The 27,927-nt window shown below is 35.8% G+C and overlaps 1 protein-coding gene across 1 annotated transcript; it reads right to left on the reverse strand.

The window, feature by feature from the left end:
* Window positions 1-164: 164 nt before the first annotated feature.
* Window positions 165-27,868, reverse strand: NUP155 (nucleoporin 155). Its single transcript, XM_088534394.1, has 35 exons — window positions 27,733-27,868; window positions 26,029-26,166; window positions 25,590-25,686; window positions 24,509-24,579; window positions 23,878-23,970; window positions 23,147-23,313; window positions 21,555-21,660; window positions 20,936-21,009; window positions 20,551-20,642; window positions 20,359-20,456; window positions 19,730-19,882; window positions 18,704-18,804; window positions 17,723-17,893; window positions 16,455-16,565; window positions 15,488-15,582; window positions 14,626-14,714; window positions 12,139-12,201; window positions 11,884-12,034; window positions 10,963-11,029; window positions 10,725-10,843; window positions 10,428-10,531; window positions 9,524-9,657; window positions 8,325-8,516; window positions 7,504-7,642; window positions 6,649-6,784; window positions 6,026-6,179; window positions 5,624-5,728; window positions 5,328-5,482; window positions 4,959-5,088; window positions 4,610-4,723; window positions 4,007-4,127; window positions 3,102-3,212; window positions 1,810-1,946; window positions 972-1,078; window positions 165-405 (listed from the first exon to the last, which is right to left on the reverse strand). The coding sequence occupies exons 1-35, from the start codon at window positions 27,866-27,868 to the stop codon at window positions 267-269; spliced, it is 4,170 nt and encodes a 1,389-aa protein (XP_088390520.1). The 3' UTR covers window positions 165-266.
* Between the last annotated feature and the right edge of the window lie 59 nt (window positions 27,869-27,927).

The following is a 27,927-nucleotide window of genomic DNA, read 5'->3' on the forward strand; positions in this document are numbered from 1 at the left end:
TTATTTCAACAGTATAAAAAAAAGTTTAATATTGTTAAAAAATTTGGTAGTATTAAAAGAAGCTCAATTTGTCACATTTACATTCTACAGTTCGTAGATACCTTTAGATTAGCAGAGTTACAGGCCACACAATCAATAGTTGCAGTAGGAGATAAAGCCTTTCTCAGAGTATTTGTTCTTCCAGACATTCAGCACAGACAACACCTGAACATCTATTTTATAGTTCCTTTTATCTGGGCTAAAGGTTCTTTTAATATTTTAGTCAATCAGTGAAGACATTCTAATTTAGCCTGTAGCGATTTAAAGTTCCCAACAGTTGTCTGCACTATTAGCGTTGGGCTCATAGATTGAAGTTCAACCAGGTAGCAACTAACAGCATCCAAACACACATTTGTGAATCGCCGCCTGTTAAAAGAAAAAAAAAAAAAAAGAAAAAGAAAAAAAAGAATACTAAGAAAGTCCTTTTTGTTTCTGTGTATTAGAATTCAAAATGAGCAACACTTGAATTTTAAAGAAAATATTTGTGCACAATACATCTGTATAACTATTATTAGAATATTAGAATTTTTTAAAGTCTAGTACTTTTGACTGAGACATGATAGGAAAACTAAATCATTATTAATAATAAAACAAGGTAGAGTAATAGCAAAGTGAAATATTTACTTGGCAAATTAACTATTCAACATTATTGACTTAAGTTCTAAGAAGTTGCTTATAGGGAGGACTTGCTGACTCTCCATGCTTATCTGAAGACTAGACCTTAAGAGAACTAATTTTACTGCTAACAGTAAAACCTCATACAAATCACTGCAGTTAACATCTGGTTTTAGATTTAGAAGAATCAATAATCACTTCTTGGAAGTGGATCTTAAACTCAATCAAAATAAAACAAATTTGGCTGTTGTTTAAGTGCACTGTTTTAGGATACTTATATAAAAATTTTATAGTATGTTTCACTAGGCTACAGTTACCTCTCAAAGTGAAGTACTTTGCTTGGGTCATGTACATATCCTGATAACAACACATGAATGCACTCTAAAAGATGTAAAGGCTTTTTCATTCTGTTCCAATATGGGTCCTAAAAAAAAATAAAAAAAAAAGATGCATATTAGAGATAATTCAGAAATAAATGTTACTGAATCACACACAAATTGCATGCTGTGGTAATTACTTGTTCATTGTAACATTCTATTAAAATAATTAATAGAAGTGGGAATTCTATCTTTATATTTTCACCTTAGTTCTGAGTACTAAAAAGATACATGGATTTGGCTCAGTTTTCCATTGCCTAACAGCCTCTAAAGTAATATACTTTGTGAAATTCTGAATATACCATAAAGAATCTGGGTGGAGAAAAGGGTCCATTCCCTGTTTAATTCAGAAAGAATATTCTAAATACAAGAAGTTAAAAATATGAATTCTTACTCTAGAATAGATTAGAGAAGATGCAGTAATTTAATAGTTTTTATCACAAATAGGAAAGATCTCCTGTTCCTTAAGACACATAACAATTCCCTCACAATCCTAACTGTAATGAAAGGGGAGAAATTTGCTTTAGGTAAAGTAACAGAATTACCAAAACATGTCTCTCATATTTTAGGATTGAGGTAAATAAATCAACAGAGAAAAAAAAATAAAAAAGCAACATCAAACAGCCAAAGCATCAAAGAATCTCATTTGTGAATAAAAATAAGAAAGTTTAATTAAAGTTCTGAAGTTGACACTTTGACATATCGCACCGTTTCCTGCCAAATTAAGACTTCGATGGTAGATGCAAATAAAATTTTACTTGGTAGCTATTCTCCTTACCCGTGCTTTAAACAACTGGTCATAGACTTCAAGCAATCTTGGCAATGACACTCCAATTTCCTGCATGGTATATGTTACAAATCCTACATCCCAGTTCAAAGTGCAAACTTGCTGCTCCAGAAACTGCACTATAAAGTCTGCAGGAAAAAGAAAAACAGATATAGCAAAGAAAAACACTTGAGAGTGACTTACTAGCCCAGGTTTGATTTATGTCTTTCACACAATTGGCACCTTTCACCTTTGAAGCAGATCAAACAGGTTTCATTTAAAAGTTACCCCAGGTTTGTGGAGGTAAGAGCATGTAAAAATGCAGCTACCTCCGGAGATGGTTTTAGGTTACTAGCAATTTATGATACTGAGCACTTGGCCCTTCTACTACATTGGTAAAGAAAGTTCATTAACCTCTTTTAGCAGTCATAAAACACCACACACATTTCACTTGCCTCTCTCCACTTGCAACACCAGTGCATCTTTATTGAGCTCCTGTCAGCAGCAGGAACAGAACTTCGGTACAAGGGCATCTAATACTGTAAACTGACCTTTCCCATGTTTTTATACAATAACAAGTTTTCAGAATATATGAGCATCTCAAAAGTAGAAAGAAGCTCCAGAAGGATCCAGAGAATCCTGCTTTATAAATCCAACTGTGCAGATATCAGTAGCTAATTCAGTAGGAGGCAGCAGGTGAAAGTGGCTGACTTAAGGCTATTATATGTAGGCATAAGTATGCTTTTTAAATTTGTCCTTTGATACACACACATATGACTACTTTCTAACCTGTTGTCTATACAGCTATCCAAAAGCAACTGTTGGTGCCTTCTAAGATTCATTTACTTGCTGCCACCTTGGTGGAAAATCATAATTTCTGGATAAATCCTTAGAAAAATTCTAGGAAAACTGCACTTGTAAAAACCATATTATTTTTGTAGACTCCTTCCCCACACTCCACCCCAACCTCCCTGCCTTCAGTTCCTTGTCAAAGGCACTGTAATAATGAGAAAATATCAAAATGCTTTTATTCTTAATTTCTTAGAGCAAAAAGAGCAGCACCAGACAGCCCCTCTCTGGAATAACTTTATTTCAACAATTGTCAGCAGTGAGAATTTGCTGCTCCAGCTAAAGTAATTATGTGTCTCAAGCAGCAAAGGAAATAAAGTTATTAATATTCTTTCCTTTTAGCAGATAAAGGGAGAAACATTTCTTAGCTTGGAACCTTTTTTAAGGGGCTAGAAAGCCAAGATCCTGTCACATATTGTACATACTTATTCACCCTACAGTGCTAAACCACTTGCCTAGAGGAAAATAGCGAGGTGTGCCAGCATATATCTTTCCAAGCAACACCATTTTTAGACTAAGCGCTTGCATTCTGTCAGCGGGGCTCAGGGACACGCTGTCACTCAATTCTGAAAGAGAAGAGAGAAATTGCTAAGCAGAGAGAACTTCAAAAACAAAACAAAAAAGTTATACACAATTAAATACTGTGTTACTTGCATTTACCACTAGCACCTTAAGAAAAATTTTATGCTATTCTGTCGATGCAAGGCCATCATGCAGAAGTGAAATTACATATTTCTCCAATATGAATGCATGTGCATTCACAGATTTTCATTTCCCTTAAGCTCTATGCAAGACTACTAAAACAAACAAGCAAGTCCCAAACTGTGCTACCATACAGCTTGTCCCTCAGATTACAGGGACTGCTCCTTGCACACTCACAACCTCCAGCAGAAAACCAAACAAAAACTAGGGGAAAAAAAAAAAAAGAAAACTCCTTATGGTATAGGTAGACCAGCAGAGCTTAGAGAGGCTAGGCTTGTACAGCTGTGCCCAGTACCCTTTTTCTGTAAGTGGACTAAATAGTTTTCACTGCTGTCAAGCTGGCAACATTACAAAAAGGCTAAATTCCCTCAGAGTTTGTCAGGATAGAGTTAACATTTTTAACAGAATTTCCTAATGCATGCTCTAAAACATATGTAAAAATAATATACGTACTTCCCTAAACTTTAGGCAAAGGTAATATTATACATATTAATTAAACAATAATTAAGCAGCTTTACCAACTATATTAGAGAATTTCAAGAAAAGATACATCTCATCTGGCTAGGATAGCAGTAGCACAACACAATCAATCTTAAAAGCTTAAATGATAATATTTTCCTATCCTTATAGCTTGTAGTCCTAGTCCATTAAGACCCACCTTTTTCAATGATTTCTTGCCAGAGAGTTTGCACCAAGATAGGATCAGAATGTCCTGCACAATGTATAATCGCAAGCTTACACTCTGAGAGCTTAAAAGGATCAGCAAATTCTCCATAGAGCTGTAAGAAAAGTGACCAGATTTGACATAAAGGGTAGAAATTTTTAAAAATAAAAATTTATTTTGTATGGCATTCATCAGACTAAATGTGCAACATCAGTAATTGCTGTCAAACGCTACATGAAAATCATTTTTATTTAATGTCTCCTTTCACATCTCAAATACAATTCTCATTTTATGAGGTTCTAATCAAGACTGGCTTTTTTTTAAAAAAAAAAAAAAAACACAACATACCAATAAATCAAAAAATTAGCCACTAACATCATAAAGAAGTGAAATTCAAGAAGAAATTAAAATACTAAAGATAGATGGAACATCAAAGAGCAGAAAAATCTGGGTAACACACAGACGTTTTGAGACCAGGAATAACGAACCGTCTGTGACTTTCCTTGAAGAAACAAAGACCATTCTTCGCAAAGTTTCCATCCCCCGCCCCCAAACACACGATAAATTCATATTTAATACAGAGAAATTTCTAATCACCTTGGTTATATCCATCAGCTCTGCATCGAGCTGGGAAATTGCATCTTGCACTGAAGAATGGTGGGAATACTGACGCTGTAATGTTTCTTGTATTTGAAGCTGTATCCTTGCAACCTTGTTTAAAACAACATTTCAAGATAGGATTAATTTAATTAAAGTTTATCTTCAACACAGTTACATATAGAAAAGTTACTTTCTTACAACTCAGAGTCTTTTATCAATTGCATATTTGACCACCTTCGGAAAAAGCTACAGAAGGCTCTCAAAGGTGGGTAATAAGGATGCCACATTCAAACGAGACTAAGCCAAAGTATTCCCACTGTAGCTTAAATAAATATTTTTTTCTTACTTCCATTTTTTCTTCTAGTTCATGTAGGAATTCACCATCTGCAGCTATAGAGGATATAGCAGTGGAGCTTTTGGCACTCAAAATGGCACGTGCGATGTATTCAAGACGCTGCTGAAGAGAAATTTCGGTGCTGCAGAGGAAATATTTGAAGTGTAAAGTCAACACTTGTAAAATTATTTGATAGTTAGTCATACCCTAAAAGATAACATGCTATATTAATATAAAAATCTTTTATAAAGGGATCTTGGGCAGTGGCTGTTTCTTGTCCTTACTCTTTATCCTTGTCCTTTCTTAAAATACCTTAGCATTTAATTTTGTTTCATTTTTCCATTAACTCAATATGAGCAATAAATAACACATGATCCATACCTATGCAGGTCAGCCAATTTAGCCAAGACTCTGGCTGCATTACTAAAATTTCTGTTCTTTTCAAAGTATCTCCATAGTAAATCCATATAACGGACTTTGTTTTGGTCAATCTTAGTCATCCGTACAAGGTAGGGTTCCAAAAAGGGAGCAGTCACCTGCAAAAGTTATACAAAAAAAAAAATAATATTTTTGCTCGCTTCTCCTTTTTAAAGCATAGCCATTTTTATAACTCTTCCAAGCCAATGAAAGCATCCAAGAAATTATTTCCTTGAATAGACCTCATGACATGCCCTCACCTGTAGGAGCTTGTCAGCCAAATCAACTTGTATCAGCCAGTTGTAAAGTGCAATACTAAACAGTTCATCTGTTGAGCGTTGAGCCAGCTTTAGCATTTGTTCAAACTAAGGGAAGAAAAATCAAAAGCTGTTACTCCAGAAATGAGGCCCTTTCATTGCTCTCATCCTGAATGCAGTGAGTATGTATTTAACAATATTTATATTAACATGTTACTTGAATGTTATGTACATATCATCACTTTTATGAATAGTCCCTTATATACAGACACCAATTTATGCCAAATCTTGACTTTTATCAACTTTTCCAATTTATACCCCTATTCTTTTAAATAAGTTGCACAGCCTGCAAATCACAACATTTTTTGGAGTACAGTGAGAGGATTTTCTTTGCAAGTTTCTTACATGGTGTCCTGCTTCTTCATTGCTTAACATGTTGGGGTCAGAAGATAGCACTGGAGGACCAGGCTTTTTGGGCACACTGGGAGACTGAGGAGCTGCTTTACTCTGATTCACTAACTCCTGGAGGGTGTCAGTGATACACTTGTAGCTGTTTAGTCTGCAAACAGTGCAAAAAGAGAATAAAAACTCACAGTTTACATTGCAACCATGTAGAATAATTCTGCCAAATTTTGTTATTGTATGCTTTTGGAAACATAGGTACTAAATAAAAGAAACATAAAATATTGTTAGCTAGTTGACACTAGCTTGTTCCGGATCATTTTTCCAGGAAATATTTCTTAAGTATATTTTATGGGAAGTTTAACAACCTATGGGAAATTTTCTTTTTGCAGAGTTTATTTACAAATTTAAAGTGATTCTATTTCTGCAGTGTTCAGATCATAATATTCTCTGCATCTGTGATCCAATAACAGTTTATGCTCTGTTGCAAATTAAGCTTGCACAGATAATCAATGGACTTAACGATAGTCAAGGACTGTGCATTGGGGAAAAGCATCCACCTTCCATAAAGGAGCTACTTTTCCAGTTTCTTTAAGTAATGCTATCAAGGTATTCTGAAAACTTGCCTCTCTTGAAAAGCTTGGAGTCCAACAACATCCTCTTCTGGTTCTCCATTTTTGTAGAAATGCAGTCCAAGACCTTGGGGATCTTTTTTCTCAGCTGCAGTAAGAGAGAGTTCTACTACTCCCTCATAGAAACGCACTAGAAATACCAACAAATAACATGGTTCATTATTGTATTGAATCTAAGACAAAATGGTAAGTGACATCAAATACTTCCTATGTTAGCAGGCAAGGAAAATCAACATTAGTATCTCTAGTCTGCATCTTGTGAAGATTTATGTCTGTGACTAGACTGTACAGTTAAGTCTGAAGTTATACTCTTAAGTTATTTGAAGAGCACAGGCTGAAATCTTGACTGATACAACCTATCTACAGCTAAAACATATACCAGTTCCCTCCACCCAAAACAGTGGTTCAGAACTATCTCTGAAATAGCATGTATGATATAAAAATCTCATTTGCAAAACTACAGTCATGTACTCTCTGCTTGCACAGAGCTAAAGTGTTTTGCTAAACACATTTTAACTACATTATCTGAAACAATCAGATACTACAAAGAATAAAGGGGATCAGAATATATCTATATAGGAAAATTGCTTTTTTATTTGATGATGAAATTTAGAAAGGTTTTAAACAAGAAGATTGCATTGTGATCAATAGTAATTGAGAATAATTAAGAAATTTTATGTCAAAAATTCACTTTAAAATGAACTGAAAATAAACAAAACTAAAACACAGTAATAACAACAACAAACACAAAAAACCACCACACAAACAAAAAAGAGGGGAAAAAAAAGATGGCACTAAAGGATACCACTGAAGCTATTTAGCAAAACACTAGCACTGATCGAGTCTTACCTTGTCTGTACTGTGCACAAACATTAGCAAGATCTAACTGATTGCTGATCTTTTGGTACTCCTTAAGTGACTCTCTGAGCATCTTCTCTTTCTCCGCTTTACTTTGAGCCTGTCGAGACCGCTGAAGCAGCTCATTTGCCTAAAAACAAACCACAGGAAACAGAAATCATTAATGTGATTGCAGCATGAACAGATCACAAATACAGCTGCATAGCAACTCATCATCTCACAAACTTCAAAGCTGAAAAACCACAAATGACCACCTCAAAAGACATTGCTGTGTCATTTTCGGCAGAAAGACTAAAACTGCGGGAGAGAGAAGGGCTTTCTAGTTTGGATTCCTGTGAAGACAAGGTTTGGACAAACAAATGGCACATGTTTGTCTTTTCCCTGTCTCCTTCCCCACCCCCAGTAACTTCTGTCAAATTTATCTGAACACTTTCAAAGGGTGAAGATCTTGAAGACAACTATGTTCCTGTAGGTTCCATGAAAAGAGGCACCGGGCAGAACACAGGACACTATGCTGAAGAAAGGCTCTATTGAGATCAGATGTTATCACCAGGAAGACACACCATTTTATTAGACATCTCACTGGAGTTGGATACTTTATGAACACTCCAAACCACTACAAAAGCCACAAACCAGAGCTCACATCATTTGCAGCATTAACTAACTGCAAGACACAAATATGTAGTAGAACAACACCCATTAGTTCCTGTGCTCCTGAGACTGCTTGAGCACAGTGATTTGCAGGCTGCTATCTCATCTGAACATGGTCTAATGCTGTGTTTTGTCACTGCAAAGTCTGCAAATGCCATTACCTTGGAACAGACAGCATCATCAGTGCTATAGAGAAGAGGACAAATATCTTGCAAATGGGCACTGATGCCATCCACAGCAGCGTTATCTCTGATATAACAGTTTATAAGGGAACCAATGAGTGCTCCAGTTAACTCTCGGTCTCTAATTACCAAGTCTTTGAAAGCAGTGATCTTTAGGTGTTCTTGAAATTCCTAAGGGCAGACAAAATTTTATTAGTTTACTCAAATTATAACTTTATTGGGAAAGTGAAAATGTTATGGCAGTAAAGTTAACTCTTTAATTTAAACTTACCAAGTGTCAATGACTGAAACACAATAGAGAGATACATTACCTTAAAAACAAATTAAATATCAAAATGGAAGATAATAGAGAAGAATGACCTATGAATTAAGGCACTAGACCTTCATAGGGCACTGTCAGGGTGAGTATATTAAAAACTATGACATACTGATTTTACAAGAATAGAAACAATCCAAGTATAACTACACATGAACACAAAACAGGATATAGAAAAAAGAGTGGATGCGAAAGTTTATCATGTTCCAGCTCTTCTCCTATTTTATGTCACTCTGCATTGAAGGCTATTCATTTTTTTCTCGACTGCTAGGATTATTAGGTCACATGGACTTGCCTGTAGCATCTATGAATGACCAGTGTGAAAATATTATGAAACCCTTACAATATTGAAGTGACAGGAAAGGGTTCTATTCCTTAAGCAGTTAGTTAACCATTGTCTAACACATGAGAAAAGCTGCCTGTTAGAAATGCCCCAAAGTGAGGATGTAAAGAGATTCAAATTATGTGCATTTATGAAGTAAAGCAATAAAGAATAAACTACTTCAAGAATCATTTCTGCTAGTTCAAAATGCTCAGTATTCAAATTTACTGATATTTCTGAGACTGTCTGCTAATCCAGTGTTAACAGAGGGTACACAGTAGTAGCACCCATAGTTTTTTTTAAGTTTTTTTACTAGCATTCTGGACTCCTGCTTATTGATCTGAGTGACAAGATCAATCCTATGTGTTAGTCTCTTAAAAATATGCACATTCAACTTGACAAAATTCTGTATAAATTTGTTTAAAATTCATAATATGCTTCTCAAGGAATTTAATGTAAACCCCTCTGAAAATATCTAAGCAGGAAAAGAAATTCAGACCTCAACATGAGCACACATAGAAGAGATGCTCCATACCGTACCTTTTGAAGTTCACCTACAACAACATTGAACTGGTGCTCACACAGCAGTTTCCACAAAGCTAAAGCCTGACATGTCTTGCGAACAAGCTGCTGGATGCCTTGGAGCGACATCTTCTCAGTTAGTTGTGCCTCAGCTGGAAAAATAAAATAGGTTGCCAATAAGTAACTTCATATTGAACATGTTCTACATAAAGTTATTTATTGTTATACATAAATAGACAGGAACTTGTTGATTTTTGAGGTTTTACAAAGACATTTTGAATAATTTTATTTTTATTTTCTACATTTGAGTACTGTTGTTTGTTTCTCTTTAGAGGAATCTGCCATGTAACTTTTATTTATTAACATTTCAAACTATGTCACACATAAGGAACACTTTCTGAAGAAGCATGGCTTCATGTGAGCCAATTTGGTTATATAATCATACTCAGTGGCTCACTGGAATGTTACTGCACTGAAATCTGGACATTCTTCAGAGATTTCCCTTTGTGAATTGCTTTAATCAGTTGCAATGCTAAAGCGTTCAGTATCATACTTAAAGGAACACCTGCATAGTGTAACAAATGAAGTCTCTTGCTACAGTCAACCTAAGGACTGGACTATTCCTCTCCCTAGATCCGAGTCTTCATTCTGTGTACACTCTTCATCCCCAGTACAGTTAATGTAAATAACTAAGTTATTAACTGCTGAAACACTGACGGTAATGGAACAGTATGAAAAAAGGAAGACGTTACAAAGTTAGTTTCCAGGCTGTAGTGCTCCTTCTGGAAAACTAATTCACAAGTATCATATTTTGACAAATGCTGAATTTTTACCACTTAAGGGTTTTTATAGGAAAAGTGAGGGAATTCAACATTTGGATGTACCATTCCCTGATACTTCCTGTTCAAAGGTACTTGCATACCATGAAATTTCCTCTGTAGCTCTTGTTGTACTTGCTGAGAACTTCCACCATCAGGTCGCATGAAACCCAAAAGCCTCTGCTGCAGATTGGCTGGTGTGCTGAAACTGCAATTCCGGAAGAGATGCATTAACATGATTAAAAATACTGAATGTTCTAAAAGTTAAACAACTCAGTTTAGCAGCTGAACAGTTCAAGCTACAGATCACGCATACACTGAAACTCAGTGAACACAAATTAGGTCAATTTTTTAAAATTAACATTAAGCACTGTTTGTAAATTTAACATAGTCAGTAATACCTTGGGTTTCCAAGGGCTCCTACTGTAGCAAACTGTGAATTTCTATCCAGAAATTCTTGTAAACCTTTTAGTTCTTGTAGTATACATTCCAGCACATGGGATGGAACACTGCTTTCTACCTGCAACAGAAAGCAACATCTTCATAGAGAGGTTACAGTCTTACACTATTACACCATTAACAGCTTAAGAGGGGAATAGAGAAATAAAAATGAACAAACAAAAAACCAAAATAACTTACTGCAACAACTTCTCGATTGCCACTTTTGAAAACTCTCTCCACAACTATGCTGCCATCCCAAATATTTCTGCAACAGATAATGTGTTACTAGCTGAATAAAGTAAGAGTAATCTTCCAAGCATTTTACACACAATTTATTAGGAAAAAATATAGCAATATTTTTGGCTTCAAGATTTATAGCAAAAAGATTTAATTTGGACAAAAATTAGGTTATTCAGAGAAAAAAGTCTTAAAATATTAGCATGATATATTTCTGAATGGTACAGGTAGAGAATATTAACAAAGTTTCAAATTTAAGACTTTAAAGAAACCATGTTTTATATTCTCAAATATGCTACCTATGGGTTCATTTCCCATTATGCAGGCAACCAAAGTCAAAATAAGTATTTACTTTCCAGTCAGCATACAGAGAGCCAACCAGCACACACAGAACCTCTCCTTGGTTGGAATGTTTAGTAACACATGACCCAAGAGCAAAGTAACAGATCTTTTTCAGTCTGCCTTTATTGTTCTGACCTGAACATTTTATTCAAAGCTCCTTAGCTGAAATGTCTTTTAAGACAAGATTTCGACTCTGCTGTAATTCCTTCTGCAGTTTTGTTTCAACTAATAGGAATAGGAATTGGAAACAAACATCTTCTCATAGAACTGAAATATACAGAGCAGTTGTGTACATTATATGTAAGATTGATTTTTAAGCAATTTTTCTGTTCTACCCACTCACAGTATGTAGTATTAGTAGAATTGTAAAGTGAAGGTATTACCATCAACAGATACTTAATGAACCCAGAAGAAAGGAAATGCATTTTATTAATCTCAATTTTCAGCATTAGTAAGATAAAATTCCCCCTCAAGCATGAATGGACAGAAAGACTATGAAGCTAACTGAATGATGGAGTCTCTTGCACATGAACAACTCACCCTATAATCCGGGCAAAGTATATGCAGATGCCATTATGCCTTCCAGAAAACACTATCTCTGGACCCATCATACCACTAATGGGCATACCAGGCTGAGACATGGAATTCCCAGAAGGAAACATGGGGGTTGACATACGAGGAGGTGGTAAACCTAGGATAATGGAAGACAAATATTACTCTGATTACTTTGGATGCCAATAAAAAAGCCTATCTGAAAAAATTTCCTTTGCTCCAGCAGAGGACAAGTATACTTACCTTGTCTGGGTGTTGTCAAAAAGCTAGGATTAGGATTTGGGCTATCAAAAGTCAAGGGGGAGTCTAAAAAGGAAAGAAAAAAAAATGTAAATTTGTTTTTAAAAAAGCAAAAAAACAGAACAAAATAAACAAAAAAACAAACCTCACAACCCCTAAAATCTTTGTGCAAAAGTGATGAAATTGTCAAATCATGTACCTTCAAGTTAAAAGACACAGAATTTAGTAAGTACACAGGACGCTTTTGCAAATCCATTCCAGTAACTTTTAATTATAGTTAATACAAAATTGCATTCATTTCTGCAGGATGCAACGTAGCTTAAATGAAACAAATAAATTTGATAACAGCAGTTAAACACTTTTTATTTTCAGTGCTCATATTACATACAGTATGCCTACCAATCCCTAAACTGAATATAATACTATCCACATGTATTTTTTTTTCTTTTTTTTTTTCCTATTGCTGATATGGGGGCCGGCTCCCAAACCACTCAGTCTTAAGATGTTTCCAAAGAACATTGCTTTTACCTTTGGAATATACGATTTAAAAAAAACCTGCCATCTTATTTTCACATGGGGCAGCTGGACATGCGCTACAGCAACACTGCTAACTTGGGCTGTTCAGTCTGAGACAGCTAGGGACTGTTTGTCCCCCAGGTGAGTCCAGAAAAGAAACATCCATGACCTCAAATCCAGCTGTGAATATTCAGCCCTCTGTAAACTTAGGATGAATACCTAAATTAAGACCTCAAAATGTAAGACAGACATGTGGTGACCTACAAATCTATCCATGTGGCTTATTCAGGAAGTTGCTTTACAAATCATGACAAGGGCAGGAAAATTGCCAATCTGAAAAACTGCCTTGTGTAAAAGATGTAGTGGATTACACAGGAAGGACTAAAAGTTCTTTCATTTTTTTTAATCCATTGAAACATATGTGCTGCAAAATAAATCATCTCAATTCATTTCCAGAGCTTTCTCCTACATGCCAAACCAAGCATGGCCTTGCAGAGAAGCAGCATGCAGATGTTTGATTAGACTTTTGAGGGTAAATACACATGAGCAGACTAAGTCCACTCTGCCTAGCCTTACTATGCAACACGTAATGTAGCTTCACACGCAAAGTTTCAAGCTGTTCTTAACAAACAGAAAAAACACTCTATCAGATAGCACCATTCCGGCCCACCACATGGGTCATGCAAAGCACCAGAATCTTAATTCCACCTGCCAATTCTCTACCCTTTGGGCAAACGGAGTAAGCAGTTGCAGAGCGGTGCCCTCTTCTACATGGACCTGTCACTGAAGCAGATGACACTTAGTTTCAAAGATGCCTATGTGACAGCAAAGGAACAATACTTTTAAAAGGAGTCAACTCTAGTGATTACAGGGCTTTCTATCATTTCCCTCATGACTTCCACTCTCATTCTGCACCTACCACTTGTTCTCCCCAGAGCTGCTCTTCCCCCAACTCCTGCTTAGCTTCACACTCTCACACTTTGCCTCAGCTGCTGCTCACATTGTACTATCCCACAGGAGAAGGCTTGCAAGTGAAACCACAGACACGTTAAAACAGCTACTCTTAATGCTTTTAACACTAGTTAAAAATTCTAAAGAAGACGGACATATGCCTCTCCAAGACTCCATCCCAGGTCAGTTCTCGAATATGAATTTGGATGTACATCAGAAACAGTATGGAAAAGGAATCTCTATGCACTCCAGGCAAAGTATCTAAGAAAGTAACTAAAAAAAGTCTTGTTAGAAAATAAAATTTAATTCAGTAACTTAATCAGAGTTATAAATTCATCATTACTAACATTTTTTTAAAAAAAGGTAAGATCTATAATGATAAATATTAACGAACAACTTTCTGAAGCAACTGGAAAAAGCTGTATAAAATCTACGTGGATCTGAAGAAGAATGGAAAGGCCTGCACTCTAATAACCAAAAAAATTGGAGAGGAACAACTAGGTACCATTCTAGTTTTACGTAGCATTAAGGGCCTGAGTAGAAAACAAGTGTTAGAGCTGGAGCTTTTAAAGGGGGAAATGACTTAACCAGGTCCAAAAAATTAATTCATTTCTTGATCCAAATTTCTCTTTTCTTCAAGTCAGCAGTATCTACAGGAGTGCAACAATGACACCATAAGAAGGTATTTTGTTAACAGCCACACAACAAGCAACTAATCCTCATAAAGTAAGAATTATAGTATTGATAAACTGTGCTCTCTGAAGTGCCTTTGGCAGCAAGAAATGGTTATCTTCTTCACATGACCTAAACAGATTATCTGCAACATCTGGACATTATCACCTTCTCATTAAATCCAAAAATCACTCAGTAAAAAAACTTCTGTAACTTCTTAAACAGTGAGTGAAGAATGATCCCCAAATTGACCATTTCAAACAAAAGCACCCCTGGTAACTTACTTATGAGAAATCAAAATTTAATGTTTTTAAATGAAACCTTAAACCCCCTGAAATCCTTGATACTCACCAGCAGCAACAGAAGAAACCAGAATAGGTCCTACATTGCTTGGAGGCGGGAGAGCTGATGGAAATCTCATTTGTGCCTCTCCACCATATCTGAAGTTCACATGCAAAAACACAAAATCCTTATAATTCATGTATAGCCCATTTAATCTTTATTTCTTAGAGAACTAATTACAGTTCTGGGATTCTTTTGGAATGGAAAAAAAGTCAACATAACTTTTCAGAAATACTTATTTGTGACTGCTTGACATTCATTTTGGCATGACAGAAAACCAATGGAATATGTGTTACATGTAATGCATTAACATACACAATTTCAAAAATAAGCTAATCAACAACTTGAAGTGACTTATGAAAAACAAGTCTCTTTATAGATATTTTAAATTGTTATGATATGCTCAAGTTTCAAAGAGAGATTGTACCAATTCTCAAAATTAGGCTTACTTTAGTTTCTTTCCAAGATTTTCTTTTACAGGAACTTGGAGACATGTAAACAGGTGAGATGACCCAAGCTTATCATTAACTTCCACACCTCACAAATACTTTCTGGCCACTTCTCTCCTGCTAGCTTCTACACAATCTAGCAATCTTCATTATATCTCCCTTTGCTAACACCCATTTCTCCAGAATTATCACCCACGTTTTCTCTCCCTTGCAAGGGAATTAAGCAGAAGTCACCACTACACATAGCTTCCTGTGCAGACAAGCCCTACTTAGCACAAAACCATATTCCATAGAGTTTAATGACTTATGTTCATTTTAAAACAATGTTTATTCAGGTGATTTTAGGAGCCAGAACAATTCTTTGGTGACCCTGGACTTCAAGCCTAGTATTCAGAACAACCTATAAATTAACTGAAACGTACCTGAAGAAAGCTCGAGTAGCCCAGGCAGATACCTCTCTATCACAAGCAGCATTAGAACAGGCCAAGATAAGGCAAGTGGCACAGGCTTGGTCCTCCTGCAGGATATTATGCAATCAGCATGGCAGCTTACATCAGGTTGAGATGAAATGTGAAAAGGTTTTACACATCCATAACTACACATATAATGAAATATTTTTTGAATCATTCATTTAAGTGGCAAGAAGACTAGTGTTCATAATGAAAGAGGAAGCCAATCCCAGTAAAACATCCCACTGCAGTGCGTAAAGCAGTGCCTGAAAACTTTTGATACACGATGTTTTGACAAACTGGACAGGATTACTAGCAGGAAACAATCTCCATTTCTATCATCTAATTATGACTATAATTTATCAAATTTCTATGTAAACATAAACTAAGATGGCCTTTGAATTAATAAAATCCCCAAATTTATACAAATATTTGTTTGCATACCCTAAAGGCACAAGACAATAAATTATAGTGAATTTTTAAGACAAGCAATAACTGTAGACACCTTTTCATGGAAGGACTTCTCAGTACTAGTCAAATTAAAATTATTATCCATGATAGATACAGTTTACCTTCTACTTTTGTTTGTTATTTATATTTAAAAGAGTGGACTGATGCTACACATTTGTACAGGCATTTAAAATGCAAAAGCCTTTTGCATTTGGTAGAAATTTGACTTTTCAGACAATTCTTCTTTCCTAGACTAAAAAATGCATTATATTCCTTTGTACAAGAAATAAAAGAATTTCAAGGAAAGTGACATTACACTCTCATTTTTGAAGCAATAAAATGGGGAATCATTTCTCATTACACAATTTTGTTTTATGCAGACTGTGCAATAAGAAAGGCTAGTATCCGAGTTGATTAAAAAAAAAAAAAAATCAGATTTTTGCTAATGTCACAATATATTTGCTTTTTATGACAACTCAGAAATTCTCACCTGATGTAACTTGAAAAATCTTTCAATTTCTTCTCCATCTCCACCTGTGCTGCTAACAAGAAGATGCCGCAACTGATCGACCGGTCTGAGTTTATGAAACATAAAGCTCCCCTAAAAGCAATATGTAAGTCTGCATTACAAGTAACAAAGTAATACAAAAAGCAATAAAGTTGTCCTTATACTGACTATAACAATAACACTTACTCCAGAGCCCACAGTGTTATTCTTTAGTATTCTCAGAGTTGCAATTGTTTAAATTTGTTACCGCACTGTAGTGGTGCCTAAAGCCCAGCTCCCATTCACATGGGAGAAATTCTTTAATAAGTCTAGGAAAGGCAGCAAAAAATACTGGCATGCCTAAGTGATCTACAAAAGATGAGATTATTTTCTCAGTCTAAAGTGAAATATAAAATATAAACACATTAAGAGAGTCCTTCTCTTTATTTGCTATACATGTCTCAAATCTTCAGAACTGACTGGAAAAAAATGCTTACATAATCTATAATTAAGTTCATGGTGAGACTATCAGCACTAAAATCATCTCATATGTGCCTTGCCTGATAACTGTTTTAACAAAAACCACCTGTTATCAAACTATTGCAGACTGACGCCAGGGTGTCAAAAGTTTTGCAGTTTACAAATCATGGTACAGAATCAGCCGTGCACAAATAAAACTCACAATTACACAAGCATAGCGGCATTCCTGCAAGACATTAATTCCTGCAAGACTTATTTTATAAATTGTCCTGTGGCTAAGGTAGTAATTGCCCTAAAACACTGCTATAGATAGCTTCCTTACTCCTCCTTTTAAATTAATTGTATTTTTTTTTTAAAAAGACACTTTTCCCTTTCAAAAACCCTTCTGGGATTCTTTCAGGACAAAGAAGAAATTCTTTGCTCAAATTAAAACTGCCAAGAGTAAATATTTGTTCAAGATCTATTTTTGAGCAATTTGTGTCTGATTGAATTTAAGATAATCATGAAGAAAACCAAGGTTAAAAAAGTCCCACAGTATCCATGTAAGCATAAGTCTCTTGAGGCCAGGAGGAAGGAGAATCACCACAATGCACAAGAGAAGCTGGCCCAGTAGCTTCGAACAGACTTGCAAACAAGTAGAGTTGATTTCAGCAGTCTCCTCACTTATTCATTTTTACATTCAGAATATAATCGTAACAGTTTATCCAAAATGAATACATTTACAGGTCTGGATCAGTCTTATAGTTTAATATTTACTCTTCCGATTTCATGCTGAAAACAGTAATACTCACCTGAGCTGAAAGCAGAACAAATTTCTTTGGTGGCAGCATGTGCTGTTGCACAACAACAGGGGAATCAGTTATTGGAATAATATCTTTATTTAGTGGAGTTATAATCTTCTGTATTTTAAAGTCATCAATAGCAGAAAGAGCCCAAGAATGCCCATCAACACGAGTAGTCATCTGAACAAGACAAAGATGTCATACAAACTTTGATAAGAAAAATATAACCCTGGGCAAGATCTATGTCTACTAATTACAACTTAAAATTGTACAGGATCAAACTATTTTTGAGACAGCAAACATCAAAGGACAGCAAGCAAGTCCCCAAACTGTTTAAGGGAAGACCTCCAATCAGCTAAGTATGTTGCTGCTTCTGGGTGGCAGGGACTGAGTTTTGTATTTCAGTGTAAGACAACCTGCGAAGTAGGATCTCTCCAATCTGACACAATACAAACAACAATACTCCAACTACATTAGAAACAGGTCTCATCAATCTAACTGATTTATTTTTTAAAAAAACTTCAAAATGCTGCAACTGAATCACGAGAATTCAAACAACTTTCATAGCTGACAGCAGTGCTCTAAATATAACTCAAGACGAGACACGTGGTCTTCAACATTGTTCCTGAAAACTGTGCATGAGCAGAAGAGCACTGTCCAAGAACTGGTTAGTGTTTTGGGTGAGAAACTTATCTAACTGCTAGTGCCAACTGCCTTAAAGAGTAGGGTAATAATAAAATGTCTTTATAACGTTCCTGCAATGACATTGTACTTGTTGTACTTGACAAATAAGTCCTGGATGCCAGCAGAAGATTCCAGGCTTGTTTCAGAGCAGAATGCTCTCACTGAACTGATGCACAAGGCAACTAACTACCTCCAAATGACTCCTACAAACTGAGTTACGTAAGAAGCGTAAAGATCCATATCATCAGGAGAACAAACAAACAAAACCATATTCCATCAAAAGCATATAAATGTTTTTGTTAGTACCTGTGTTTCCATCATTGGTTTTTGGAAAGGGAAAGAATCATGATTGATACACCACAGGATGTCATTATCCTCATTTTCTGAAGCTGCCATCAGCAGGACCCCTAAGAAGAATTGTGATATCAATAGTTGGCATTAGGACAATAACAACACCTTAGACACAAATTCATCAGCCATACTTAACAAAAATCAATCTATAAGTCCTAGAAGCATATTTGGTATCCCTTGGGCTTTTATGTCAGCACTTATTTCAAAGAGACAAAAAAAAATCCAACCCTCTAGACTTAGTTAGAAGATACTAGGACTGTAATCGTGCCTTGTGCTTCTCTCTCTCGATTTATATAACCTTCAACACTCACCTGCACACAAAGAATATGAAAGACAACTTCTGAGGAGACTTGCAGACTTGTTTGCTTATACAGTGATAATGAACTGTAAGAATCGTCACAGTACTTGTAGAAATTTATATTGAAATGTTGTCCCAGACGGACAACTAAGTGACTGAAAAGGTAGGATCAGCAACACAGAGATGATTTCTTCTCATTTCTATATCACTTTTAAAAATTCAGCCTACAGTCAGAAGTGTCTAAAAGCCTGAAACCATCTGGCGGCTTAATTGAAATCCAAAATTAAATGGGTTAAGAAAAAAATGAGTCAGCACTGCTGGTAAACTCAGCAAAAAGAACAGGCACTAAATACTTAAGAAGCTTCTTTCTATCCCGTGCTTTGAAGGACTATGGCACATGAATAGGGAAATGTAGGTGAATATTAAAGCTATTTTATGGAGATATTAGTAATTACACGAATAAAAAAAAAAGATAATTAGCACACAGAGTTCTTAGCTTAAAGCCTGCACCTTTCAAAAGCGATCAATTCTGAAAAATGTAGCAACTTTCCATGTTCAAGGACTTTCCCACTAACACACAGAAGCCATGTTTAGTTCTTGGTATTTCCCTCATTTCAAGTGTTCAGACGCAGTGTCAGTGATGGCCATAGAAAATCTCATCTGGGCTGTATTTCCCTGCTTACCTTTGCTATAAAGAGCTCTGTGAACCTTTGAGGGTTTCTCTACATTAGAGGAAGCTGAAAATCCAGGAGGCAAACGGACGTGAACCAGCGTTAGCATAGAGGGACGAGCTGTTGGATGCTTAAATGGTGAAGTACTAAAATACAGTCGGACACCTAAACAAAAAGAAATGAGATCACCAATTCCATGCAATATAATGAAATTGTAATTATTGGCAGGATCATCAGCATTTTGAATAGATGGTTTCAGACTTGGAATAAATTCTGCACATACATGACCTAATTTCTTGTAAGAAAGCCAGGCAGATTAAAATGGTTTCAACCTCACTCTGTGACTGATTTCCTAAAGAACTTCTATCATGCCACTTTCTTCTCATTTTCTTATCAAATAAAATATGCATTATAATTTGTATGATCAAATTATATTCAAATTAAATGTCAAAACAGTTTGAATATAAACTGTAATATATTGGTATGAAACACATTTTCAATAGAAAAACCAATATATCAGAATGAAAAAACATTCCCAGAACTTCCCCTCTATAAAAAGGAAAACTTTTGCCAATTTTGCCAAATAATGTAGATGGTATTTATCAGTTAACAAAACGAGTGAATTAACATTGCTTTCTTACCTGCATGTGTGATTGCTAGCAGTTGACAGTCTATGGATTCAGAATTCTCAATCACTGCTATTTGAACAATAGGCTTAAATACTGAACGATCTATGGTTCTAAAAAAATCAAAAACAAAACCAAACAACATTCTTCAAAAACATAGTGAAACTTAAAACCTAAAGTAAGGTTCTCGCCGCAGTCACAATTTACCTGGCAATGTTCCCAGCAGCAGAAACTACAGCATTTTGTGAGAGAGATGTAATCCTGGTCATTCCTTGACCATCTTGTCCCAAATCATAAACCTGCAATCAAAATTTGGTCCTCAATGTTTTGCAGTTTAAAGCCTGACTTATCATGAAGCAACTCAAACTCTCTTTAATTTTATTGCATTTTCATGTTTTCATACAGGTGAGGGGATGATCAAAATGCTACTCTTTCAAAAAAGTATGTTAGGTTTTGAGTATACACTTTGACAGAGAAAGACAAACTGGAATAATATCCTGACAGACCTGCAGAAAATTACCAGGTACTAAGGAAAATTGCAAAACCATATATGCAGTGACACAGCAAATGATCACTAGAGGAAGTCACATACTTGTAGCACTCCTTTATCTGAGCGGGTGTATAAGATATTTCGAGAGTTATCAACAGCAATTTGAACTACTGGATCTGTGAGGGACGAAAGGAAAAAAGGGAAAAGAAAATCAACACTGGATTTTGTGGAAAAAAAAAAGTTTAAGGCAGAACACCTTTAATATAATCCAATGCAAGTTAACAAACACTGAAGTTTGACTGATTCACTGTTATTCCAGTGTTATTAATAAACTTGAAGATTAACACTAGTTAATCCATCCTTGAACAAAGAAAAACTATAATCATTTCAAACAAAAATAAACACCAAACAGTGAAATAAGATTAAATGATTTTTTAAAAAAACTGTTTATTCTTTGCAATGATCCCATATTAATTTTGCACTACAGAATAGAAAATTTTAGTCACAAATACGAAAATTTCCAAGTTTTGCTATCTATATCCTGACCTGGGAATACAAAAAAGCGATCGAATTTTCAGAATCATCAACTACTACAACTTTCATTGACTGCAACTAATGTACACAGAGGAACGTATTGAGTCTTACTTCTTGGTAGCAAAACTTAAAATTTACACTAAATTAGTGGGGATTAGCATAGGGGATTATTAGCATTAATACTTACCATCCTCTGAGAATGTGAACTGTAGCACTGAAGGAATAAGGAAAGAGAGTGTGCCCTTTGAATGATTGATTTTTCTACACCGCTGGCTAAACCAGCCTGCTTCAGCCTATAATTTAAAGCAGACACAGTGTTGAAAGAAAACAAACAAACAGAGGAATTAATAATTCTACTAAAAAAAAAAAAAAAAGTACCAGGAAAAGTAAGAAAAGAAGCAAAAAACTAACTACACACCACTGATTTCAGTGAAAAAGTTTTTTTTTTTCATTTGAAAACCATAGTTGATTATTAAAAGTAAAATTTTACACAAAAAGTGATGAAAGATATCAAATAAAACTCCTGAAGGAGGCAATCCTATGTTTTACAAAAATAACTCCTACCAGGATCCCTACTGAAATCCTATCAGGAAAAATTCTGCAAGCTATTTAAATTGCTTGCAATTAAGCTATATATATATATGTATACATATATACACACACACACACATATATATAAAATACGTATTTTTAAAATCTTAAATAACATATCTTCTTAATAAAAATACATTTTAACTTATTTTTCTCACCAATTGTCTAGGATTTGTGCAAATCTGCCTATAAGTTGTCTCATAAGCTCCTACACAATGCTATCGTATGAGACACTTTGTTTTGGCCTTCTTTAGTATTAATCAATTCTAACATTTTTTGTCAAAAGGATCCACCTATGAACACTACTTAGAGTAACTCAAACTGTTATTCATAAAACAAGCTCCATTATGTCTTCAAAAACCACAATACAAGACAACTCCTTATGGAGATCATTTTGGAACAGCATTGTGGATTTTAAACTCTTATTGCACTGACATACATGTACTTGACACAGCCTCAGACTAAGATCTTCAAAGCTAGAGTGCGATAATTAAACTTCAATAAACTTTAGCTAAAAAAAAAAAAAAAACTCTGGATATTCAAGTTAATGAACTTAATCTCTTAAAGTCTCTTAAATTCGTCTCACCCTCTGGCCTTTTTTTTTTTTTTTTTTTAATGGTCTGATGTGCTTTCTTAGAACTAATCCTGTCATGGGCATGGGTATCTTCCCTAGGGACCTAGCACAATGGGTCACATCTAAATGAAGCCCCCCTTGAGTGCTGACAATGAAAACTTAAAGAAAAAAAAATACAAACACTAATTTAACTCTCTCAGAAGGAGGAAGAGTCAGCTTAAGTCTTCAAAATTAATTTAGCAATCTAAAATTAAATACTGAGTGTACGATAAAGCTTTTCTAATGAGCTGCTAGGTTTATCTAGTGACCACAACTTGCAGAGACCAGAATAGTCAATGCAGTGGCAAAGCAATTCAGAAAACCAAGATATAACTGGAAACAGCAGTGCTCCTAGTAGCTGTCACACCTCATAATTTAATTTTTTTTAAGTTTACCAAAGCTCCATTGCTATTTCTTAAATCAACTATTTCTACAGGCCTCTTGGAAGAAATGTTGAGAACTCAGAACTTTGTGTAAGCACAATAGAATTATGAAAGGAGATAGCAAGACTGACATCAAATTTGGAGCTTTTAGTGATGTTATCTCACAAGTCTGTGCACAAAACCCATAATCACCTGGTAAGCTACTTCATATAAACAGCCATCCTTCCCAGCCAAAAAGATACGCCCGTTATCAGTGGATGATACTGCCAGCATGGAAACATTATCCGTAGGGAGCGAATAGAGAGGGTCTGGTAGCAGCTGCATTCCACCAGACATACTGTCATTGAGGGATCCAGAACCTTCAGTGAAGCAAGACAGGAAAAAACAAAAACCAACAACTGCATTTTTCTCTCCTACATGTATACATACACACAAACCATATATATATACACATATGTATGTATACACACACACACACACGCTGCAAATACATTTGCTGCTATACATAAGGTTGGTAAAAATTAGCAACAGATTCTTGGTTTCTGCAGTTGGAATACAAATGCCAACCAGCTTTATGAACTCCATTCAGCATTTGCTACTAAAGTTAACGCCCATCTTTTCCTTGCCTCTCTGATATGCTGTTCTAACTGACAGGACTATCTGCTTCTAAAGTTTGTTTTATGTTAAACAGGCAAATGGTACAGTAGTTTAATGCTCCTCTGAGAGCTTCAGCATCAGTAGTTTTGTGCCCCATAAAAAGGGAATTCATTTACCCTGGCTGTAAAAAGATTTATAATTTAGCAAGGGATGGTCTTCCTTTTAAGGTTATTAGTAGATTTTTATTTGCTAATGCTCTACAAAGAATACCAACCTTTAACTTAATTAAAAGGGTAAGAAAAAAAAATGGAGAGAGAGAGAATTACCTGCTTGTATGTTAGCACAACTGAGTCCTAAAATCACAATATCCACTGGGGTAGCCAGAACAAGCAAGTGTCGTACATGAGGCTGGAAAATGCCTAAAGGCAGGGGAAAAAAACAAACATCTTGTTTGCTGTCAACCTATATTCCCTGTATTCACTAGATACAAATAATTGCTGGTTAGAGGGAATAGACCAAAAAAACCATCAATGTCTAGAGTTTGAATACAATCAGCAATGCAGCTTCCAATTTATGAAATACAGGATCTTATAAATAACATTTTTCTTATAAATATGCTTCTTCTATATTCAATCCTACGGCAAACTCAACTTTGACGTCAATGTTACATAAGCAGTAGCTTCCAAAGCATTGTGAGGGCTAGAAATCAAGATCTCACAAAAGATTCCTTGAATATGCAAATTTGTTAGGAGCAGAAGAGTATAATGAGGTTAGAAGAAAAAATGGTGCTAAGATTGTTAAATTACACATTACGTTTGTATTGTAATCAGTTTTGTAATGGTTCTACAAATAAAATATGACCACACATATAAATACATGGCCAATTTTACAAATACAAACAGATATGAAGAATGATTAGGCTCTGCATAATTCTAGTCACTGCCATATATTTCTCACCTGCTTTTGGCTTCACAAGGCCCACCGCAAGAATAGTTTCACTGAGACCATCAAAATAGGCAAGATCTCCCCTGACAACATACAAGAAAAAGCTGCATAAAACTTCAAGTCCATAATGACCAAGTCAGATTCTGTACATCTGAAAATATTAATACCTGCTTCTTAGAATGAAACCAAGTCCAACAGAATGGAATGACAGAAATCTCACAGTAGAACTAGGCAGGCAATGATTTAAGCCCATTGGAACCTCCTACAGCTAAACTTTAAAACTGAAATTCAATTGTATATACTTGTTTGCTGTTTATTTATGCGGTCCAATTTTATCTTTAACAAAAATTAAAAACTTTTCTTCCAGTACTGTATCTTTAAAAGTATGAAGTTTTGTGTTGAAATTTAACACACTAAGACACAATGTAAACATATGGAGAGGATCTGTGTGAGGTACAATCTTAACTTTAAGCTAAGAAATACAAGAATTGCTTATAAAGCAATTCATATTAAATTCTTAACATAAAAGCAAATTACAAATATGAAACTATAAATCATAACATTATCATTACAATTGGAAAAGTTTGTGACAGTAGTTTTATTTACGCTTCCTAAAAAAAGTTAGTTATGCTAGCCTCAATCATGATACTTTTAAAGTAATTACAAAATATGGTTGAAGGACCAAGGCCATATTACCGAGCATTATGGAAATGACTGACCACTTTATAGCATTACCATACTTATTAAACTTACTTAGCTGAGTTAAATAATCAGGATAATTTTTTTCTACCTTTTTTGGCATAATCGAAACCTTAGCAGAAGTATGGCAGTAACTTCAGGATACTGCACAAGTCTAAGCAAGCAAATTCATCTGTCTTTCTTCCATCTCTACATAATTTGGCAACAGTATAACTGGCTCCTAAAAGTCCTTAAATATTTATAATTCAAGAATTTTAGTACAACTTAACAGAAATCAAGATACCTTATATTGAAAAGCTTATCTTTGTGATATAAATAAATAATCTCTGCTACTACAATCACTTAGATTAGATACTGTATGAATTATACCATCAGGAATATATCATGTACGTACCCATCTTCATAGTTCCACATGAAAATGTCACTGTCAATGGTCAACCAAGCTCTGCTGATTTCTGGAAATACTCCCATCATACAATTGCACTGCATATCTGAAGCATTGCAGATGTAAGGACTAAATGCATGTAGGCTAGCAAACACAAAAATTCTTTTTAAATGTTTCACAATTTTAATCTTATTTTAAGTATCTACTTTGAAAGCTACATACACTAAGCACTCCAAGTTCCTCATATAGGAACCAATTCCACAAGCAGCTCTACGCAACTGGACCCTGCTACCTCTTGGAGTCTTTAAGAGGGAATGCAAGAAAGATCAAGGTTGATCTGTGAAAGAACAAGAGAAAGATCTGACAAAAAAATGATTACAAAAGAACAAAAGATCACTTTGAGTATTATCACATACAAAACCCAACACAGGATTTTTCATCAGGATACGTCCAAACTGTTCCACCAGCTCAGGAGGAAGGGGTACTCTACGGACTGGGCTGATCTCTGGAAGATTAGGTATTGACAGCAAACCTGGTCCTTGCAAAGGATAATCCATATCAGACATACCAGAAACTGTAGGACTACCTGTAAATAAAAGCAGCAAAATTAGACTTCCTATAAAAATAATTACCAAAAAAAAAATCCACCCCTACTATCTTTACCTCCTTTTTTCCTTACTCACTTTACCTAGATTTCATGTGAAATCTAAATTAGACTAATACTTATTTCTCATTTTAATTTAGATGAATAATCCAGCTCTTAAGACTATTCAAGAATATGGTCTTGATACTACAAAGCCTTTAAGCATGTAATTACACACAAAATATGCATGGACAAAGGCATCTGTAGGGTCAGGACCAGAAACAATTAATCTAACTCTCATACCAGATGGGATAAATAGATTTGCAAACACACATGTATGAAAGCACCGTTACACACACACACACAAAAAAAAGTGATAAAATGCTTTTTAAAAGCATAGGAATTCACAACCTAAAATAATTCAAATGGTGACATAGGTTATATAGTAAATAAAAATGACAGTGTGGCTGTCAAAGCTGACACTATATTATACTTTAGCCTCATAAACAGCTGTTCAAACTACATTTGATAAAACACAAAGTGAAATAAGCCCCTTCTACTTTCTTTACACTTCAAAGTTTTCCTATGTCTTCTTCTGATAAAAAGAAAAATGCAGGCTGTGTATGAGAATACACTTTTAGAGAGACATTTGCTGTTGCCCAGCAGTAAATTTTTTTTGAGTTTATTTTAAAATTCTCCTATTTTCAGGAAAACAAAACAAAACACAAAAAGACTAAAACATCCCAATCCCCAAATTTGAGTTTTCTTTTTGATAAGCAACAGCAAGACTGAATTCTTTAGTTCTGTTTTAGCAGACTTCACATGAAACTTTTCTTCTATCCTGGAAAAACTACAGGAACATGCTTTATATGAATTAAAAAAAGAACTTTTGATAATTGCAAAGCATAATTTAATCTTGCTGATTAGCCAACCTACAAACTCATTACAGTAAGTTATGTAGTCCCTGGCCCACTCTCTACCACCTTTTCTCCAAGGCTAGCCTTTTCCAGCATTAATTTCCCACGTGAACAAACCATGTGCACCTACCTTCATCGAAAAAAAGCTCAGCTTTGCTCCCAGTTTGAAGTTAATGAACCATGTTCCCCCACTATCATATGTGATAGATGCCCATAACGCCAAAAGGGCAGGTTCTGCACTATAAGAAAACTGCTACTCTTAATACCCGACTGCATCCTGCACCCTGCTAGCTACACACTGATTAGGTCCCCTGCAGCCCTAAAGAGAGGGTTTTTATCCGGCCAGATGGTTCGCGCCATGAAGCAAAAAATGACGCCTCGATGCTTCACAGAGGACAAAACAAACGCTCGAGAAGAGGTATATACATATATATGTGTGTGCGTGCAATCCACAGAAGCCTAAGAGAGATTTTTCTTACGCTTCCTAACCGGGGGCTCCAGGAGCCGCCGAGCGGGGCCGGTTAGGCTCCGCCCGGGGCCGCCCCTGAGGCGGGAGGGCCGGCGGCAGCTGCCCGAGGCCCTGCGGAGCGGGGGCAGCTGCGCCCGCCGAGGCCCAGGCCCGACAGAGACCGCGGCGCTGGGGGCTCCTCACCGGGCGCCGGCACGGCCAGCAGCTCGGACAGGTCCGGGTAGCAGCGGTCATCCTGGATCTGGCGGTCGATGATGCGGCCGGCGACTTCGAGAACCTCATGCGCGCCGGGCGCCGCGGGGCTCATGGCGGCGGGCATGGCCGGGGGGAGGGGCAGCGGCGCCTCGGCGCGCGGACGACGGGCGGGAGCGCCTAACG

Source organism: Tinamus guttatus, unplaced genomic scaffold (assembly GCF_059628265.1).
Source record: "Tinamus guttatus ecotype Peru unplaced genomic scaffold, ASM5962826v1 Tinamus_guttatus_pri_ptg000549l, whole genome shotgun sequence".
NCBI lineage: Eukaryota > Metazoa > Chordata > Aves > Tinamiformes > Tinamidae > Tinamus > Tinamus guttatus.